This window comes from Pongo pygmaeus, chromosome 19, assembly GCF_028885625.2.
Source record: "Pongo pygmaeus isolate AG05252 chromosome 19, NHGRI_mPonPyg2-v2.0_pri, whole genome shotgun sequence".
Classification (NCBI taxonomy): domain Eukaryota; kingdom Metazoa; phylum Chordata; class Mammalia; order Primates; family Hominidae; genus Pongo; species Pongo pygmaeus.
The window spans coordinates 68772921-68792626 of record NC_072392.2 but is presented as its reverse complement, the minus strand read 5'-3'; the positions used below and the strand labels follow the sequence as shown (position 1 = coordinate 68792626).

The following is a 19706-nucleotide window of genomic DNA, read 5'->3' as shown; positions in this document are numbered from 1 at the left end:
GGGGATGGGTCTGCTGCCCCTACCAGCCAAGATGGGCCTTCCTTGCTTTCCTTCACCCACCCCTTCCCTGTAGCCCCCTGGGCCCTGCTCTCCAGAGCCTGCCCCCACCACTTTCCCCTGCCCCCAGGTAATCCATGGAGAGAAGCTGGGACTGCCTGGCTTGGCCACCTTCGGCTATTCCCTCAGTGGGCAGATGGATGTGGATGAGAACTTCTACCCAGACCTTCTAGTGGGAAGCCTGTCAGACCACATTGTGCTGCTGCGGTGAGCCAGGAGGCCAGTGAAGAAGGGTCTTTCTCTTCTTCATCTTTGTCTGCACGGATTCCCATCTGTGTCCATGTTTACGCTAGCTCCTTGGAAGCCTGGGCCCCAACTCTGGCCTGGGGCAGGCAGGAGGCACTGATATCTGTCTGGCTCTGTTGTCTCTGCAGGGCCCGGCCCGTCATCAACATCGTCCACAAGACCTTGGTGGCCAGGCCAGCTGTGCTGGACCCTGCACTTTGCACGGCCACCTCTTGGTGAGATTGCTCTGCCCACCTACTCCTCATTTATTTATAGGCAGGCCAGGAGGGGCCGAAGCTCCCAAACCCCTCCCCTGGCCTCCTGACATCCCACCTTTAGAAATGTGATTCTTGGGGCCAGCATTTGCCCTCTCTACCCAACCTCATTAAAAAGCAAAATTCCTTGTTAAGAGGGTAATGGATGAAGTGGGGAGCAGTAGAGTATAGTGGTTCAAGGTGGGAGCTCTGGACGGCCTGATTCAAATCCCAGCTATGCCAGTGCAGGGGCGGGAATGGGCTCTGGGAAGGAGGATGCATTTAAGTGGATGGATATGGAGGAGAGTCTCCTCAGGCGAATTACTAATCCCTCTTAGGCTCAGATTTCTTGCTTGTAGAACAGAATTGATAATAACTGATTCACAGGGTTGTTGTGATAATTAAATGAGAGAATATACAAAAAGTCCTTAGCACAGCACTGTGTATACCCGAAGTGCTCAAAAAATGTTAGTTGCTAAGAAAGTGACAGTAATGATGGCGATGACCCCAAGGTCTTTAAGTGAATGAGGATTTTGGATCAGAAGACAAAGGCAGACAGAGCAGGGAAATGGGGTGGTTGGTGCAAGGAGACCTGGACTGGGGATTGGCCGACCTAGGTTCAAGACTGGGCTGGGCCACCAACTGACTGAGGACTTCAGACAAGTCCTTCTGGGCCCTGGGCCTCAGTTTCCCCATTAGTGACCTCTAACCCTGTTTTCTTTGGCTCTAAGGGGAGTGGAAGGGAAGGGGTCAGGGACACCACAGACCTGCTTTGTGGACTCCCCAGTTTTGTCCCTGCCTCTCTCCAGAAGGGCCTCGGTTTCCCTTTGCCCAGTACAGAGGCGAGAGCTAGGGCCTGGACGTGTGTGTCCCACTGTGACCCGCCCTCCTGTACATCCCTCCAACAGTGTGCAAGTGGAGCTGTGCTTTGCTTACAACCAGAGTGCCGGGAACCCCAACTACAGGCGAAACATCAGTGAGTGCTGGGGTGCAGCGTAAAAGGGGTACGCTCCCCTGTCCCCTTGCTGACCACCCTGTCTACCTGTAGCCCTGGCCTACACTCTGGAGGCCGACAGGGACCGCCGCCCGCCCCGGCTCCGCTTTGCCGGCAGTGAGTCCGCTGTCTTCCACGGCTTCTTCTCCATGCCGGAAATGCGCTGCCAGAAGCTGGAGCTGCTCCTGATGGTGAGGGAGGAGCAAGGGGCAGGATGAGGGCTCCCAGGTCCCTGGAGGAGGTGGCCAGTGTCCCCCTAGATCAAGGGTGAGGGACAGGGGTCTCCCCAGAGACAGAGGTTGGGGACATCGGTTTGGAAGGCTATTGGTTTGTAGGAGTACAGTGTACAGCACCCACACATGAGGAGAGATGGAGATCTTTGGGGTGGGGATGGGGCCAAAGGGCTTATTACCTCCAAGGAAAGTGAGGAGTGTGGGAGCTCTTGGCTCAGCCCACCTCTGGGAAAAGGGGTCCCTGAGTAGGGAGCAAGCTCAGTCCCTCTCTGGGACATCAGGGTGGAAGGGGAGAGCTCAACCTGGGGACCCTGTGGATGGGGAGGTGAAGGGACTTTTGAGGAGGAGAAGACCTGTCTCTCCTCTTGGAAGGTCAGGATAGTAGGAAGTCGCAGTTTGGCGACCGGACTGGAGGGAGTTCAGCCTAACTGTAAGGTTTTCAGGGTGGAGGGGGGTCCAGCTCTTCTCTGGGGTTCAGGGTGGTGTGAGGATTCAGCTGGGGCAGGGAGCAGTGCAGGGCCGGGCTCAGCTCACCCTCTCTCCCCAGGACAACCTCCGTGACAAACTCCGCCCCATCATCATCTCCATGAACTATTCTTTACCTTTGCGGATGCCCGATCGCCCCCGGCTGGGGCTGCGGTCCCTGGACGCCTACCCGATCCTCAACCAGGCACAGGCTCTGGAGAACCACACTGAGGTGGGTGGGGCTGGCGCCTGGACTGGAAGACCAGAGGCCAGGAGGGCGGCGGGGCGAGAGGGCACTGGGGGTGGTGCGGCCCTCACGCCTCCGGCCACCCCCCAGGTCCAGTTCCAGAAGGAGTGCGGGCCTGACAACAAGTGTGAGAGCAACTTGCAGATGCGGGCAGCCTTCGTGTCAGAGCAGCAGCAGAAGCTGAGCAGGTGGCTGTGGGCCGCCGGCCGAGTTAATCGGCCAAGGGTGGGACGGGGCCTCATTAACTGGCAGGGTGGGGGCGGGGCCTCATGGCAAGGCGAGCCCGAGGGACAGGGCTTTAGCAGGAACAGGTGGGATGGTCAGAAACGGGGCTTTCTCCTCCAGGTGCGACTAGAGGGCGGGGCCTGGCTGTCCCAAGATGGGCTTTTCTTACCTAGGAGACCCCAGGGGCGGGGCCTAGTTGATCCCGGAGGGCCCTGGGGGCGGGGCTCTTGGCTGAGTCCTGGGCTCCTGCTCTCAGGCTCCAGTACAGCAGAGACGTCCGGAAACTGCTCCTGAGCATCAACGTGACGAACACCCGGACCTCGGAGCGCTCCGGGGAGGACGCCCACGAGGCGCTGCTCACCCTGGTGGTGCCTCCCGCCCTGCTGCTGTCCTCAGTGCGCCCCGTGAGTGCCCGCCGGCCGGCTCAGAGCCCAAGCAGGGCTCCCCGCGTCTTTGCATCCCCATATGCGTGTCCTGTGCAGGTGTTGTCGTCTGCCACGTGCCCCCCTCTTCTGGTCTGGGCCTCCTTGGGGGCCTTAGCGTCTCTGCTGCTTGGAGAATCTGGCTCTCAAGCTCTAGGGCTTCTGACCTTGCACCACAGAGGAGGGAGGACAAGCCCTACTTTGACCCGACCCTGACCTTATTCACCTTCTTTCCTCAGCCTGGGGCCTGCCAAGCTAATGAGACCATCTTTTGCGAGCTGGGGAACCCCTTCAAACGCAACCAGAGGGTGAGCACTTGGCCACATCCTCCCAGTCCTCCTGGGTCCCGGGCTGCTCCTCTGATTAGCTCCTTGTCCTTCTAGTCTCTGCCTGCCTGCTTTCTGGGCTCCCTCGAAGCGGAGAGCCACAGTGCGGGAGAAGAGACTCAGTAGAGGGTGAGAAGAGGCCCAGAAACTAAGACAAATGGGGCTGCTAGGGAGCTGTGCACAAAGCTAGAGCAGGTGGAGGGGAGGAAACCAGTTTGACCAAGCACCAACTGTGTGCCAGCCCCTGAGCCCAACACTCTGCTTCTTTGATATGATATAATTCTCACAGCCTTCTGAGGAGGTAGATGCTCTTTTACAGAAGAGGAAACACAGACTTAGAAAGTTTCAGTTACCTGGTCAAGGTTATGTAGCTCAAAAGTAGCAGAGATGTGACCTGATGGAGAAAAAGGGGGAAAGGGAGACAGAGGTGGGGTGGGGAGGTAGAGACCCCTCTCCCAGAACAGGAGGAGGAGGAGAACGCCAGAAAGCCAACTAGAATAGTGTGCATCCCCTCCTTCCCTATGACATCACCCCCGCCAGGCCCCATATGCCACTCTCTGCCTCCCTGACCCTTGTGGCAGATGGAGCTTCTCATCGCCTTCGAGGTCATCGGGGTGACCCTGCACACAAGGGACCTTCAGGTGCAGCTGCAGCTCTCCACGTGAGTGACCTCGAAAAGCCAGTCTGGGTCAGGGCTGAGGTATCCTGGATCACCTTCCTACCCCCTGCATTTCCTCCCAAGGTCAAGTCACCAGGACAACCTGTGGCCCATGACCCTCACTCTGCTGGTGGACTATACACTCCAGACCTCGCTTAGCATGTGGGTACCACTCTCTACCACCCCCACCCCAGCCTGCTGTGCCTAAACTGGGGTTCCCTATCCCCAAGGTATCTCCCAAGCTCCTCTGACCCCTCCCTTGGCCCAGAGTCCTCAGGCCTCCACTTTCCCTGGATCATCCTTTTCTTAACAACAACAATCACTATCATTATTGTTACCATTACTATTCCCCCTGTAAAGCAGGCAGAAATGGAGGAATCAGCAACCCCAGGGCTAAGGTGTTGTCCCTACCATTTTATAAGAGCTCATTGTGCTAAGGATTTTATATACATCATCTCAATGACTTCTCACAGCAGCCCTGTGATACAACAGCTATGATTAAGTCCATTTTACAGATGAGGAGACTGAGGCTCAGAGAGGATAAATAGCTTGCTTGAGTCCATAAAGCTGGTAAATGCAGAGCTGAGGTTTCTATTGAGGTGCCTGATGTCGGAGGGGATATAGTTAACCAGCTTTGGTGCCCACCCCCCTCTGCCAGGGCCCTCATCTCCTGTCCCCCATGACTCCAGCATCCTTCTTACCCCTAGGGTAAATCACCGGCTACAAAGCTTCTTTGGGGGGACAGTGATGGGCGAGTCTGGCATGAAAACTGTGGAGGATGTAGGAAGCCCCCTCAAGTATGAATTCCAGGTAAGGGGCTCGCTGGAGTCCTGGGCTGGGGACTTCTAGGAAGGATTATTTTTATTTTCTCTGGGGTCTGAAGGTGGGAGGGTTGGGGGTTGGTAAGATGGAGGTGGTTTTCCAGGAGATAATGACTATGACACATCTTGTGCCCACAGGTGGGCCCAATGGGGGAGGGGCTGGTGGGCCTGGGGACCCTGGTCCTAGGTCTGGAGTGGCCCTACGAAGTCAGCAATGGCAAGTGGCTGCTGTATCCCACGGAGATCACCGTCCATGGCAATGGGTCCTGGCCCTGCCAACCACCTGGAGACCTTATCAACCCTCTCAACCTCACTCTTTCTGTAAGGACACTATCAGGGATATTTCATTTGCATGCTACAGGGCAGAAAGGCCAGTGTCTTCCCCTCCCTCCCCTCATACCCCTTTGGCAACCTGTCTCTCCTACCCTTTCCTCTCCTGCAACCCTGCTCCCAATTCTTCCTCTGCCCTGCCAGCAAATCTTGTATTTCCTCTCCAGGACCCTGGGGACAGGCCATCATCCCCACAGCGCAGGCGGCGACAGCTGGATCCAGGGGGAGGCCAGGGCCCCCCACCTGTCACTCTGGCTGCTGCCAAAAAAGCCAAGTCTGAGACTGTGCTGGTGAGTGGCCAGGGCGAGGTTGGAGGGGATTGCATCCACCCCGTCACAGGGTGCCTGGGCACCAGGGGCACACAAAGCAAGGGAGACCTCAGTGTGATGAGGTGATGAGGCCCCTGCTCTTGGGAGCCTCCAGACGGAGCAGGGAGCCTCACCTCCTGCCCTCAGAGGGTTCCCCACTCTGATGGGGGAGCATGGAAGACAAGGGACCAAATGAGGAGGCACTGGCTCTGCTCCAAGGAACCCCAGCCTGTTGGGGGCGATAGAGCTGCTCAGAGCTTTGGCCGGCAGGAGGCAGTGTCAGGCAGGGCATGGTGGGTGGTGCGTGTGCCCTCTGCAGGAAAGGAGAGGAGAGCGGGCCTGGCAAGCCGGTTGAAGCCTAGCTGGGTGGAGAGTGAGAGGTGGTGTCCCAGGGGCTGGCTGGGAAGCAGGTGTAGGCAGTTGGGCCCTGTTTACACAAGCAGGGGCCAGATTCCATGTTATCCATGTGCCTGGCATTATATGAGCTTGGCCCAAAGAGTGTGTCTGAAATGCATAACTGTGAGGTTGGGGGATGTGTGCATGAGTGAAAGGATGTCAGACCCCTTTGGGTCACCCAGGGGTGAGACAAAGCCTGGAAGGGGCGGGAGGTAAGGAGTGACGCATGAAGAATCTGGAGACTCAGACTATGTCACGTCTTGTGTTCCCTGCCCGCCTCAGACCTGTGCCACAGGGCGCGCCCACTGTGTGTGGCTAGAGTGCCCCATCCCTGATGCCCCCATTGTCACCAACGTGACTGTGAAGGCACGAGTGTGGAACAGCACCTTCATCGAGGTCAGTGCCTGGGTCTGAAGGTCTCTCCTACCATCCACCCTGAGGGGGAGAACCACAGGGAGAGGGCGAGTCCAGGGTCATAGCAGGGCTCTGTGTGTGTGTGTGTGTGTGTGTGTGTGTGTGTGTGTGTGTGTGTGTGTGTGTGTGTGTGTGTGTTGTTTGCATGTCTCTGCATGTATGTGTATGTGTTTGTCCCCAGCCAAAATGACCTTTCTCGTGTCCATTATTCTGTTATGTGTCCATTACTTTCCCACCTCCATGCCCTTCCCCAGGGTGTTCCTTAACCCTGGAATGCTCATTTCCCCTCTTTTATCTCTGCGTGTAAACCCCTATTTAGTTTTCAAGGTCCCTGTCAGGTGCTTCACCATCAATGAGGTCTTTTCTGGCTTTTCCAGCTGAAAATGACCTCTCTTCCAATGGCCACCCACCTAACTTTCTCAGAAGCCACACATGCCATTTATCACGCTCGACTCTGGGTTGCAATGCCTCACGTGCCCACTTTCTCATGCCATCTAGACCAAACTTTTTCCGTACATGACTAGATTAGAAATCTTTTCAACTTGGCAGTCCATAGAGTTTCTGTTGCAACTACTCAGTACTGCCAGCGCACCACACAAACAGCCATAGACAAATGAATGGGTGTGGCCGTGCGCCAAAAATACTTCATTTACAACAGCAGGTGCCAGTCCAGATTTAGCCCACAGGCCTGACCTAGACTGTGACCTTCATTGTTTCGGTTGTCCCCAGCATCCAGCACAGGACCTGACGCACAAATGAATGAACAAATAAATGAATGATGTGCATTTGTGTGTGGAGGGGAGGCCTGACTGAACAGATCCTTTGGGGTGCTGCTTAAGGATGCTACCTGGTGGGAGGGTGATGGGGTGGGGATGCTTAGGGTCGGAGGGAAGCTCAGAGAAGTGTCAAGTGTTCCTCTTGACCCACCCCACTCCCCATCCAGGATTACAGAGACTTTGACCGAGTCCGAGTAAATGGCTGGGCTACCCTATTCCTCCGAACCAGCATCCCCACCATCAACATGGAGAACAAGACCACGTGGGTGAGTGCGTGTGTTCACTAGGACAGCAGTCTCCAGCCAGAGCTTGGGAGTACAGGGCATCTTTTCAGAGCACATTGACGCACTTCAGCCGTATGGTTCTCAATCTTGGCCGCACGGTAAGAGTTATCTGGAGGAGTTCTGGTGTCTGGACTGCACCCAGAGCAATTAACCCGAGTCCCTGGGAGTGGATTCCGGGATTGCTGCGTTTAAAGGTCCCCCGAGTGATGCTAATGTGCAGCCAGGGCCGAGAACCACTGCATTAGCTTCTTTGATCTGCACAACGTCTCCATGAAGAGTAGGGCTGGGATTGCCTCTCTATTTTATGGCTGAGAGGCTGAGGCCTAGAGAGACTTGAGTGGCCTCCCCAAAGTGGCACAGCTTGTCAGGGGCTGGAATGTGGGTCTCCTGATTATCTCACCCATTGTCACATCCACTATGGACCTGTGAGCTTCTGGCCACAGGCAATATGTATATATAGAGAGAAAGGCAGGATATCAAGGCAGATCGGAGGGACGTTCAGCCATGAGAACCTGGTCAGTATTGACAGATGATGTCATCATCTACGTAGCAGAAAAGAGAAGCAATGGAAAAGCTATTATTTTATTTTATTTTGCTTCAGAGACGGTGTCACTCTGTTGCCCCAGCTGGAATGCAGTGTAGTCCTGAACTCCTGGGCTCAAGAAATCCTCCCACCTCAGCCTCCTGAGTAGCTGAGACTACAGCCATGTATCACAATGCCCAGCTAATTTATTTATTTATTTATTTATTTATTTTTATTTTTTTTTTTTTGAGACGGAGCCTCGCTCTGTGGCCAGGCTGGAATGCAGTGGCGCAATCGCTGCAAGCTCCGCCTCCCTGGTTCACGCCATTCTCCCGCCTTGGCCTCCCAAGTAGCTGGGACTACAGGCGCCCGCCAGCACGTCTGGCTAATTTTTGTATTTTTAATACAGACAGGGTTTCACCATGTTAGCCAGGATGGTCTCGATCTCCTGACCTCATGATCCACCTGCCTCGGCCTCCCAAAGTGCTGGGATTACAGGCATGAGCCACCGTGCCTGGCCTAATTTTTTATTTTTAATAGACATGAGGTCTCACTGTGCTGCCCAGGCTGGTCTTGAACTCCTGGTCTCAAGTAGTCCTCCCACCTCAGCCTCCCCAAACACTGAGATTACAGGTATTAGCTACCACATCCGGCCCAAAAAGCTATTAGACCCAATAAGATAATTCAGGAAGTCCAAGAGGTCAAAACAAGATCAAAATACCCAAACCCCCTAGGTTTCCTACATGCTAGCAATAACCAATCAAAAGTATAGTTGAAAAGATCCCATTCAAATTCATCAGAAAAGTGATAGAGCATCTGGGAATAAATATAACAAATATGCAACAAAAACTTGAGTAATGATTAGAAAAAAGTCAATATTGTATTATCAAGTTGTCAGATCTTCCCACCCAAATTATTCCAGTCTCAGTAGGATTCAGGAAACTTGAAAAAGAAGTTCCCAATCTTGAATCTAAGTTGCATCTAGAAGAATAAATACAAAATTGCTAATAATTTGTTGTGAAAAGGGTATAAGTGAAGATACGTGGGAGATACTTATAGGCAGATGAACGCAGGGTTGGTTATGTACATTATTGTACATTTCCTAAGATCAATTAATGTAGTATAGAAGAGGTAGAAGAAGGGCCAGAAAGATCAGTGGAACAAAATAGAGCTTTATGATATAGATGGCATTTTTAATCCGTGGCGAAAGGTAGATTATTAAGTAGTGTTGGGAGAACACATTTGGAAAATAAAGACAAACCTCTACTTCACACCATAAACAAAAATAGAGTTAGATTGACGTTCTACATGTAGCAATTAAAACCTAACATGCCAGGATACAATATAGAGAACACTTTAATAGTAACCTTTAATTATGGGAAGAGTGAGTTATAAACCCAGAAGTCACAGGAAAAATTTGATAAATTAGACTCTATGAAAATTTAAATCTGTATACAGCAAAAGAGATAGTAAAGAAACTAAAAGAGGCTGGGCACGGTGGCTCACACTTGTAATCCCAGCACTTTGGAGACTGAGGCAGGCAGATTGCTTGAGCCCAGGAGTTCCACACCAGCCTGGGCAACATGGTGAGACCTTATCTCTACAAATAAAAACAAAAATTAGCTGGGTGTGGTGGTGCGCACCTATAATCCCAGCTACTTGGGAGGCTGAGGCAGGAGAACAGGAGAATCGCTTGAGCTCAGGAGGTTGAGGCTGCAGTGAGCCGTGATCATGCCACTGTACTCCAGCCTGGGTGACAGAGTGACACCTTGCCTCAAAAAAAAAAAAAAAAAAAAAAAAAAAAGGAAACTAAATGGGCAAATGATATACTGCTTTTTAAAAATGTTTACAGCATATATGACAAAATATTGATATGAATTTTTTAATATATAAAGGATATCAATAGGCAGCATACATAGGGTGAAATACAAATGTTCATCTTGCTCATAAAGAAATATAAATCATAGCAATAAGATTTTTCTTGCCTATCAGATTGGGAAATATTTAAAAACATAATGCTGGCCAGGTGCTGTGGCTCACACCTGTAATCCCAGCACTTTAGGAGGCCAAGGCGGGTGGGTCATTTGAGTTCAGTTCGAGACTAGCCTGGGCAACATGGTGAAACCCCATCTCTATTAAAAATACAAAAATTAACTGGGCATGGTGGTGCATGCCTGTAATTCTAGCTACTCAGGAGGCTGAGACAGAAGAATCGCTTGAACCTAAGAGATAAATGTAGCGAGCCAAGATCACTCCACTGCACTCCAGCCTGGATGACAGAGTGAGACTCTGTCTCAAAAAAAAAAAAAAAAAAAAAAAAAAGAATAATGCTGTCTAATGCTGGTGAGGTGGAGAGAAATGCTATTGATTTGGATGATAAATTGGTAGATTCTTTTAGGAGATGAAGTTTTCAGTATCTATTAAAATTTAAAGTGCCCATTTCCTTAGATCCAGTACATGAGAATATATTGTAAGGAGCTAATAGGACAAGTATACAAAGATAAATATATGGGGATATTTTAGAGAATTATTTATAATGGCAGAAAGTTGGAAACAATCTAAATGTCTTTCAGTAGGAGATTGGTTCAATAAATTATGGTACATTTCCTTCAATGACTGTGCAGTCCTCAGAAGAGATTAGGCTGATCTTTACCAATTGACGTGAAAAGATGATGATATTAAGTGAAAAAAAAACAGGTTGCTGGCTGGGCATGGTGGCTCATGCCTGTAATCCTAACACTTTGGGAGGCCAAGGTAGGAGGATCGCTTGAGCCTAGGAGTTTGAGGCTATCCTGGGTAACAAAGTGAGACCCATCTCTACAAAAAAAATCAAGAAATTATCTGGATGTGGTGGCACGTGGTCCCAGCTACACTGGAGCTGAGGCAGGAGAATCACTTGAGCCCAGGAGGTGGAGTCTCCAGTGATTCATGTTTGTGTTTATTGCACTCTAGCCTGAGCAACACAGTGAGACCCTGTCTTAAAAAGAAAAGAAAGAGACCGGGCGCGGTGGCTTACGCCTGTAATCCCAGCACTTTGGGAGGCCGAGGCAGGCAGATCACCTGAGGTCAGGAGTTCGAGACCAGCCTGGCCAACGTGGTGAAACCCCGGTTCTACTAAAAATGCTGGGGTGGTGGCGGGCGCCTGTAATCCCAGCTACTTGGGAGGCTGAGGTAGGAGAATTGCTTGGACCCAGGAGACAGAGGTTGCAGTGAGCCAAGATCGCGCCACTGCACTCCAGCCTGGGCGACAGAATGAGACTGTCTTAAAAAAAAAAAAAAAGAAAGAAAGAAAAGGAAGGAAGGGAGGGAGGAAGGGAGGTTGCTGAAGGGTGTATGTGACATGATCCCATTTATGTAGATCATATCAATATTCCATATTTAAAACTATGGAAAGAGATTCACCAGAGATTACAGATATAGTAATTTCTAGATATTAAAATTACTGGGAACCAGCTGGGCATGGTGGCTCACACCTGTAATCCCAGCACTTTGGGAGGTCGAGGCAGGTGGACCACTTGAGGTCAGGAGTTCAAGACCAGCCTGGCCAACATGGTGAAACCCGTCTCTAGTAAAAATACAAAAATTAGCTGGTTGTGGTGGTGGGCACCTGTAATCTCAGCAACTCAGGAGGTTGAGGCAGGAGAATTGCTTGAGCCCAGGAGGCAGAGGTTGCAGTGAGCCAAGATTGTGCCCCTGCACTCCAGCCTGGGCAACAGAATGGAACTCTGTCTCAAAAAATATATATATTATATATTTATTATATATATATATATTAGATTATATATATATAACTGGGAACCTTTAGTTTTCTTTATATCATCTGTATTTTTTAAAAAATCATCAAAATAATTTTAAAAGAAGTGAAAATCATGTATAGTCAGAACAAACACGGCTGGCCGCAGTGGCTCACACCTGTAATCCCAGCACTTTGGGAGGCCAAGGCAGGTGGATCACCTGAGGTCAGGAGTTTGAGACCAGCCTGGCCAACATGGTGAAACCCTGTCTCTACTAAAAATACAAAAATTAATTGGGCATGGTGGTGCACGCCTGTAATTTCAGGTACTTGGGAGGCTGCGGCAGGAGAATTGCTTGAACCTGGGAGGCAGTGGTTGCAGTGAGCCGAGATTGTGCCACTGCACTCCACCCTCAGCAACAGAGCAAAACTCTGTCTCAAAAAAAACAAAAAACCTCATATACACACACATCCATATTTATCTCCATTGTAGGGGAAGAAAAAGAATGGGACTATCGGCCGGGCATGGTGGCTCACGCCTGTAATCCCAGCACTTTGGGAGGCCGAGGTGGGCGGATCACCTGAGGTCGGGAGTTCGAGACCAGCCTGACCAACATGGTGAAACCTCGTCTCCACTAAAAATACAAAATTAGCCAGGTGTGATGGTGCGTGCCTGTAATCCCAGCTACTCGGGAGGCTGAGGCAGGAGAATCACTTGAACCCGGGAGGCAGAGCTGGTGGTGAGCCAAGATTCCACCATTGCACGCCAGCCTGGGCAACAGAGCAAAACTCTGTCTCCAAAAAATAAAATAAAATAAAAAGAATGGGACTATACACTATGAATTCTTTGTGAGGTTTTTTTGGTGAATATTTATGGAGTGCTTGCTGTGTAGCAGGTGTTGCTCTAAGCAGTTTTCTTATATCAAACACACTTAATTCTCCCCAGCAACCTATGAGATAGGTAATATTCCCATTTTACAGATGAACAACAGAGAGGTTAAGTAACTTGCCAAGGTCACACAGCTCGTGAATAGCAAAGCTGGGCTAGAACCCAGGTAATGTGGCTCCAGAACCCCTGCTTTTGGCCGTTCTGCTATTCTATGAGGTAGTCATTATGATCCCCCTCATCAGAAAGCAGAAAGCATGAGATTCAGAGGGGTGCAATTACTTGTCCAAGGTCACACAGCTCATCAGGGAAGGAGCTGGTCCCCAGGCCCAGATGTGTGGGTCACACACCCAGACTCCAGGCCACCTCCCAGATCTGAGGCTGCTCCTCTGGAGTCAAGTCTGTGCCTGGGAGAAGCAGGAAGGACCACTGGACCTGCTGTCAGTGGGGCAGGCACAGGCTTTTTCCAGTCCCAGGCTGCCCCCTACTGGCAGTAGGACAAACAGCAGGTGCCTGGGCCCAGCTAGGATGGGAAGGGTGAGGATGGGCCTAAGCAGGCTGACACAGGGCTGAGTCCTCCTCTCCCCGCTCCAGTTCTCCGTGGACATTGACTCGGAGCTGGTGGAGGAGCTGCCGGCCGAGATCGAGCTGTGGCTGGTGCTGGTGGCCGTGGGTGCAGGGCTGCTGCTGCTGGGGCTGATCATCCTCCTGCTGTGGAAGGTTAGTAGCCCAGCCCACTCCTGCTCCGGGACCTCCACCAGCACACTCACCAGCCCTTCCTCCAACCCACGTCTCCCCATCCTGGTCCTCCCTTCCGTCTCACCCCCACCCTTCTTCCCTGTCCTCTCCACCTTCTCCCACCAGCTTACAGGCTCACCCCTGGCCTGGGTTAGTGGGGGGAGCTACAAGCTGGAAAGGGGGACCCAGGAGCTCTGGCTTCTGACCACACCACCAAGCTGGGACTGAGCCCCAGCCCCCAGGCTCCCCAGCCCTAAAGCCCTGGTCCACGAGTGCTGCTGGTGAGGATAGCCCAGCGCCCCCCTGATGGCCCGTCCCCACCTCCTCCCCTCCGCAGTGCGGCTTCTTCAAGCGAGCCCGCACTCGCGCCCTGTATGAAGCTAAGAGGCAGAAGGCGGAGATGAAGAGCCAGCCGTCAGAGACAGAGAGGCTGACCGACGACTACTGAGGGGGCAGCCCCCCACCCCCGGCCCACCTGGGTAACACGGCCTCCGGGCCCCCTTCCCCGAGCCCCACAGCTGGCTGGGCCTCTGACTCTGTCCTGTCTGCTCCTCTTCCCTTATGGGCCTGCTCTGACCTCATTCTGTCCCCACCACCACCTCAAAGATCAGGTCACTCTGACTGTCCCTCCAGCCCCCTGGTCTGGCTTTCATCAGCCTCCCTCTGAGCCCCTTGGTGACTTGGGACCCCATGAGGGAGCCATAAACCCTCTCTGTGATGACCTTGCTTTCTGGGGATTGGAACAAGGTCAAGGGCAAGGCCAGGCCCCATCTCTGTAAACCACAGGTGTGTCCAGAATAATTCTACACTCCCATTTCCACCCCTAGGGAAGGAGGGGAGCAGTAGAGACCCTCCTCCTGGGAACTAGCCTGTTTCCTCCTGAGCAACCCTTCCAGGATAACAAATGGACCCACTCCCAACATTGTGGTCAGGGTAGACTGCCCAGTCTTCCTGGCCATTCCATCCACTGTCTCTGCAGCTGCCCTCGGTCTCCATCTGCCTCTTCCTCTGCTCTCTGCCTTCCTCAACTCCTTCTTCCTCTGGGGCCTGGGGTGGAGATACTCATCCTCTGTATCTCAGCGCAGGGAGATGGGATGCGTTTCGGTCAAGAGTTCTGGCTTTGAGGAGTTCTGGGTGGGAGAGGGAGAGGCCTGGCACTCCTTCCTGGCGGCTCAAACTCTGGATGCTGATGTTCTTTCTCTTCTCCCTCCAACTCCAGTGTGACTTCTTTAAGCGGACCCGCTATTATCAGATCATGCCCAAGTACCACGCGGTGCGGATCCGGGAGGAGGAGCGCTACCCACCTCCAGGGAGCACCCTGCCCACCAAGAAGCACTGGGTGACCAGCTGGCAGACTCGGGACCGATACTACTGACGTCCTCCCTGATCCCACCCCCTCCTCCCCCAGTGTCCCCTTTCTTCCTATTTATCATAAGTTATGCCTCTGACAGTCCACAGGGGCCACCGCCTTTGGCTGGCAGCAGCAGGCTCAGGCACACACACCTCGTCAAGAGCATGCACATGCTGTCTGGCCCTGGGGATCTTCCCACAGGAGGGCCAGCGCTGTGGACCTTACAACGCCGAGCGCACCGCGGTCCTGTGCCCTAGACGCACGTGGGGCCCACTGCTCGTGGACTGTGCTGGTGCATCACGGATGGTGCATGGGCTCGCCGTGTCTCAGCCTCTGCCAGCGCCAAAACAAGCCAAAGAGCCTCCCACCAGAGCCGAGAGGAAAAGGCCCCCGCAATGTGGTGACACCTCCCCGTTTCACACTGGATCCATCTTCAGCCACAGTCACTGGATTGACTTTGCTGTCAAAACTACTGACAAGGAGCAGCCCCCTGGGCCCCTGGCTGGTGGGCCCCCAGTGACACCCATGCCAGAGAGCTGGGGGTCCTGCCTAAGGTTGTCCATGGGGGCACTTGGAGGACCTGGCATGCTCAGACCCAACAGCAAAGGAACTAGAAAGAAGGTCCCAGAAAGGCTTTCTTTCCTGCGTCTCTGTAAAGCCTCTCTCCTTGGCCACAGACTGAACTCACAGGGAGTGCGGCGGGAAGGAACAAAGACAGGCAAACGGCAAGGTAGCCTGGGCTCACTGTGCTGGGGCACGGTGGGATCCTCCACAGAGAGGAGGAGACCAATTCTGGACAGACAGATGCTGGGAGGATACAGAGGAGATGCCACTTCTGACTCACCACTACCAGCCAGCCTCAGAAGGCCCCAGAGAGACCCTACAAGACCACGGAGGGAGCGACACTTGAATGTAGAACAGGCAGGGGGCCCTGCCCCGCCCCATCCAGCCAGACCCCACGCTGACCATGTGTCAGGGGCCTAGACGTGGAGTTCTTAGCTATCCTTGGCTTTCAGAGCCAGCCTGGCTCTGCCCCCTCCCCCATGGGCTGTGTCCTAAGGCCCGTTTGAGAAGCTGAGGCTAGTTCCAGAAAACCTCTGCTGACCCCTGCCTGTTGGCAGGCCCACTCCCCAGCCCCAGCCCCTTCCATGGTACTGTAGCAGGGGAATGCCCCCTCCCCCTCCTCGTGCCTTCTTTGTATATAGGCTTCTCACGGCGACCAATAAACAGCTCCCAGTTTGTATGCAGCTGCATCTGCTTCCACCCGCTCCCCAGCCTTTACCAACCCTGGGTCAATGGATGATGATATCATCTAGCCAACACCTAGGTAGATGAAGCCAGGTCTGGGGACTTGCAGGTTTGAGGGTAAAGATTGATGGAGGTGGCCAGGTGCAGTGGCTCACACCTGTAATCCCAGCACTTTGGGAGGCCAAAGCATGCGGATCACCTGAGGTCAGGAGTTCGAGACCAGCCTGGCCAACATGGTGAAACCCTGTGTCTACTAAAAATACAAAAGTTAACTGGGCGCAGTGGCACATGCCTATAATCCCAGCTACTTGGGAGACTGAAGTAGGAGAATCACTTGAACCCAGGAGGCAGAGGTTGCAGTGAGCCGAGATCGTGCCATTGCACTCCAGCCTGAATGACAGAGCAAGACTCTGTCTCAAAGAAAAATAAAAAGATTGATGGAGGTGACACTGGCCCCTGCTCTCAGGAATCCTCTCATCTAAGGGTCAGTCATAGAGATCCAGAACAGAAGATGAGGGGTGAGCCTTGGGGGACCTGGATGAAACCCAGAACGCCTTCTTGGAGGACAGTGCGCTGACCCTGGGGAGGGACAAGCAGGCAGAGCTGGCGGCGTGCAGGGTCGGGAAGAGGCAAAAGCTACTCAGCTGTAGGAACAGGCAGTCCTGGCAGGCTGTGGAGGGAGGCTGGGTGCAAGGGTGGAGAGAGGAGAGCCCTTAGTTGGGCTGAATTCAGATAACAGCCTGCTTTTCTGCCTTGGTTTCCCCACAACCACCACCAGGCGCCAATAAGAGATCAGAAGGTAAACCACTGATCCAAGGCTGCAGAGACTGAACTGTCACAAGGTCCAGCCTCCAGGAGCTGAGAGCTCTGGTCTTTCAGAAGCTCTTTGGGAGTGTTTGAGCACCTGGCTTACATGGCCACAGCACATGGATCAAGCCTTCGCCTTGCTTCCTGCCATGTCCTGGGTTCCCAAAGCAGCTTCCTCCTCTGCCCTCGGTTTGTCCCCTCTACACAGGCCTGGGGAATGGAGTAAGGCTGTTCCCCCTGTGACTTGGAATGTGGCCTAGGTCCTTCTGTTAATTTTCCTTAAGGCTGTGAACTTTGGCAAGACTTCACTGGAGGCTGGAAATTGCTACCCAGAGAAGCGCGGAGGTAGAAGCCAGGTCAGATATGCTCAGAGCTCACAGACCCAGGCTGTTCTGGGAGACCTACCTGATGCCTGGGTGCCTCCCAGCCTCCTCGTGGTGGCAGCTGTCTGCCCCACCTCCCTCCACCAGTGCTCAGCTCACAACAGGGTTCTGGGCCCAATGTCCGCCCCTTTCCCCCTCCTCACTTTCTGTGCCGGGATTTGCCCCTTCCCAGGGTGGCTGACAATGGAATGTCCACTTTCCCAAGGAAAACCCTAGCCCCTACCCAGAGCTGCCAAGCTCTCAGAACCCAGTGAGTGGAGACCACACTTTATTTTCTAGAATCTGGGATCCAGTTCTTCGGGCATAACACGTGTGGGTTGTCAAAGCTCGGCCCAATCTTGTCCTTAACAGCCACTTCCTGCTTAAGACAGGGGTGTTTACACATCCCTCTGGCCAGTTTCACAGACCCCCCAGTCTCCTGTGAGCCACTGCTTGAGGAAGACCACACACACACACACACACACACACACACACACACACACACACACACACGAGGATAAGTCATTTTCAGAACTAGCGTAAGCTACATATTATGAAAGAAACATAACTGGCAGAGATGTAGCAATGCCCACTGTAAAAGAACCCTCTGCGATGCCAAGTTTCTTGAGCTCCTTGGAGAGTCCCCCCACCAACCCACATTGTACATATAGTGGGAGATTTGGGAATCGGTGGGGGTGCGGTTTACCTCGGCATCACCTAACCAAACTTGACTACGATGTACCACATCACACCACTGCTGTTAGCACCCTGCAGCAGGCTCTGCAGAAAGAGTTCTTATCCAAGCTCAGAGCCCACATTACGGAAGTCCAGCCTAAGGTGAGGGTCATGGGAAATCTCTTTCCCTCTCCTACACCTAGCCTTAGAGGCCATGGCCTTTTCCTTGTTACTTTAATTTTGACAATAACAGCAATAGCTACCATTTATTGCTAGGCACAGAAATAGGCTTTTTTTTGAGACTGGGTCTCAGTCAGTCACCCAGATTGGAGTGCCATGGCACAGTCATGGCTCTGGCTCACTGCAGCCTTGACCTCTGGGGCTCAAGCAATCTTCCTACTTCAGCCTCCCAAGTAGCTGGGACTATAGGTACATGCAACCACACTCAGCTAATTTTACATTTTTTGTAGAGACAAGATCTTGCTATGCTGCCCAGGCTGGTCTCGAACTCCTGGGCTCAAGCAATCCTCCTACTTCAGCCTCCCAAAGTGAGGGCCAGGTTTTTTGTACATAATATTCTATATATTCTTCTGTGCACTTGAAAACTGCACTCACCAGCATCATCAATCACGTCCTAATTGCTAGCCCAGTGGATGTTTGGTGGTTCTCTGGAATATCTCTGTGGTATTCTCCCCTGCTCGCCCTGTCTTCTTTTTCACCCTGTCGTCCCTACTACGTGCTGAGTACTGCCTGATGCTAGAGATAGGGCAGTGAATAAGACAGATACAACCCCTGCCCTGCCCTCATGGAGCTTAAAGTCTAGCAGGAAAACAGATCAGTTGGCAAACAATTTTCACTCAATTGATAAGAGCTACCATCAGCTCCTTTTAACCCCTCCTTCCTGGATTTGTCCAGGTAGTTTTCAGCTAATCCCTTTCCTCGAAAAGGTACCTGTTTCATGTGTCCTGATCTTTCCTTGTCCTCTCTTAAGGGCTCTTGTGGGTTCCCAGTCTGGATGACAGTGACCCAGACTGCGAATATTTGCTAAGATCAGGAGATCTAAGGAGCCCTTGAAGGGAGCCTATAACCCAGCTTGGTAGGATCAAGGAGGGCTTCCAGGAGGAAGGGATGACTAAGCAGCTGAGACCTGAAGAATGGGCAGGTGAAGCTGGGAAGAAAGAATGATCCAGACAGAAGAGATGCATTTGCAGTGGCTTCGAGATTAGAGGCTGGTTCAAGGCAGCAGACAGGTATGGCTGGGGGCTGCGTGGGGGAATGTAGAGAGAGGAGTCTGGAGAATTAAGCAAAAGTCGATTGTGTGACAACTGGAAAGGCTCCAGTAAGAAGAAGAGAGCCATTGATGGCCTAGCACAGTGCCTCATACCTGTAATCCCTGCACTTTGGGAGGTTGAGGTGGGCAGATCACTTGAGGTCAAGAATTCGAGACCAGCCTGGCCAACATGGTGAAACCCTGTCTCTACTAAAATTACAAAAATTAGCCAGGCATGGTAGTACATGCCTGTTATCCCAGCTACTTGGAAGGCTGAGACAGGAGAATCGCTTGAACCTGGGAGGAGGAGTTTGCAGTGAGCCAAGGTTGTGCCACTGCACTCCAGCTTGGACGACAGAGTGAGACTCCATCTCAAAAAAAAAAAAAAAAAAATAGCCCATCGAAAGGCTGTGAACAAGGAAGTAATAAGGTCAGATTTGCAGTTGAGAATGATCCCTGAGTCTCGGTTTTCTTATCTATGAAATGAGGCTAAGAATAATAAAATAGAGAATTAAATGAGATAATGTCTGCAAACAGTGCCTGGCATATAGCTTATTATTCATCCAGCTAAGAGGCCCTTCCATTTGTGAAGCTTTGCTCTGTGAGGTCTGTATTACAATCACATTCAGTTATAGCTAATTATTTACTTATATAGCTATCTCTGAAACTTAGAAATGA

At 52.3% G+C, this 19706-nt stretch overlaps 1 protein-coding gene across 1 annotated transcript in view; it reads left to right on the top strand.

Moving 5' to 3' along the window:
• Nucleotides 1-15907, top strand: part of ITGA3 (integrin subunit alpha 3) — a 33916-nt gene extending 18009 nt beyond the window's left edge. The window contains exons 10-27 of the mRNA XM_063657169.1: nt 128-264; nt 432-518; nt 1445-1512; nt 1585-1721; nt 2311-2460; nt 2566-2663; nt 2957-3104; nt 3362-3430; nt 4030-4109; nt 4191-4268; nt 4814-4916; nt 5066-5248; nt 5425-5547; nt 6244-6357; nt 7319-7417; nt 13172-13297; nt 13653-13794; nt 14535-15907. Coding sequence (XP_063513239.1) covers nt 128-264; nt 432-518; nt 1445-1512; nt 1585-1721; nt 2311-2460; nt 2566-2663; nt 2957-3104; nt 3362-3430; nt 4030-4109; nt 4191-4268; nt 4814-4916; nt 5066-5248; nt 5425-5547; nt 6244-6357; nt 7319-7417; nt 13172-13297; nt 13653-13763 — 1911 coding nt within the window. The 3' untranslated portion in view covers nt 13764-13794; nt 14535-15907. The remainder of the gene's footprint in view (nt 1-127; nt 265-431; nt 519-1444; nt 1513-1584; nt 1722-2310; nt 2461-2565; nt 2664-2956; nt 3105-3361; nt 3431-4029; nt 4110-4190; nt 4269-4813; nt 4917-5065; nt 5249-5424; nt 5548-6243; nt 6358-7318; nt 7418-13171; nt 13298-13652; nt 13795-14534) is intronic.
• Nucleotides 15908-19706: the final 3799 nt, after the last annotated feature.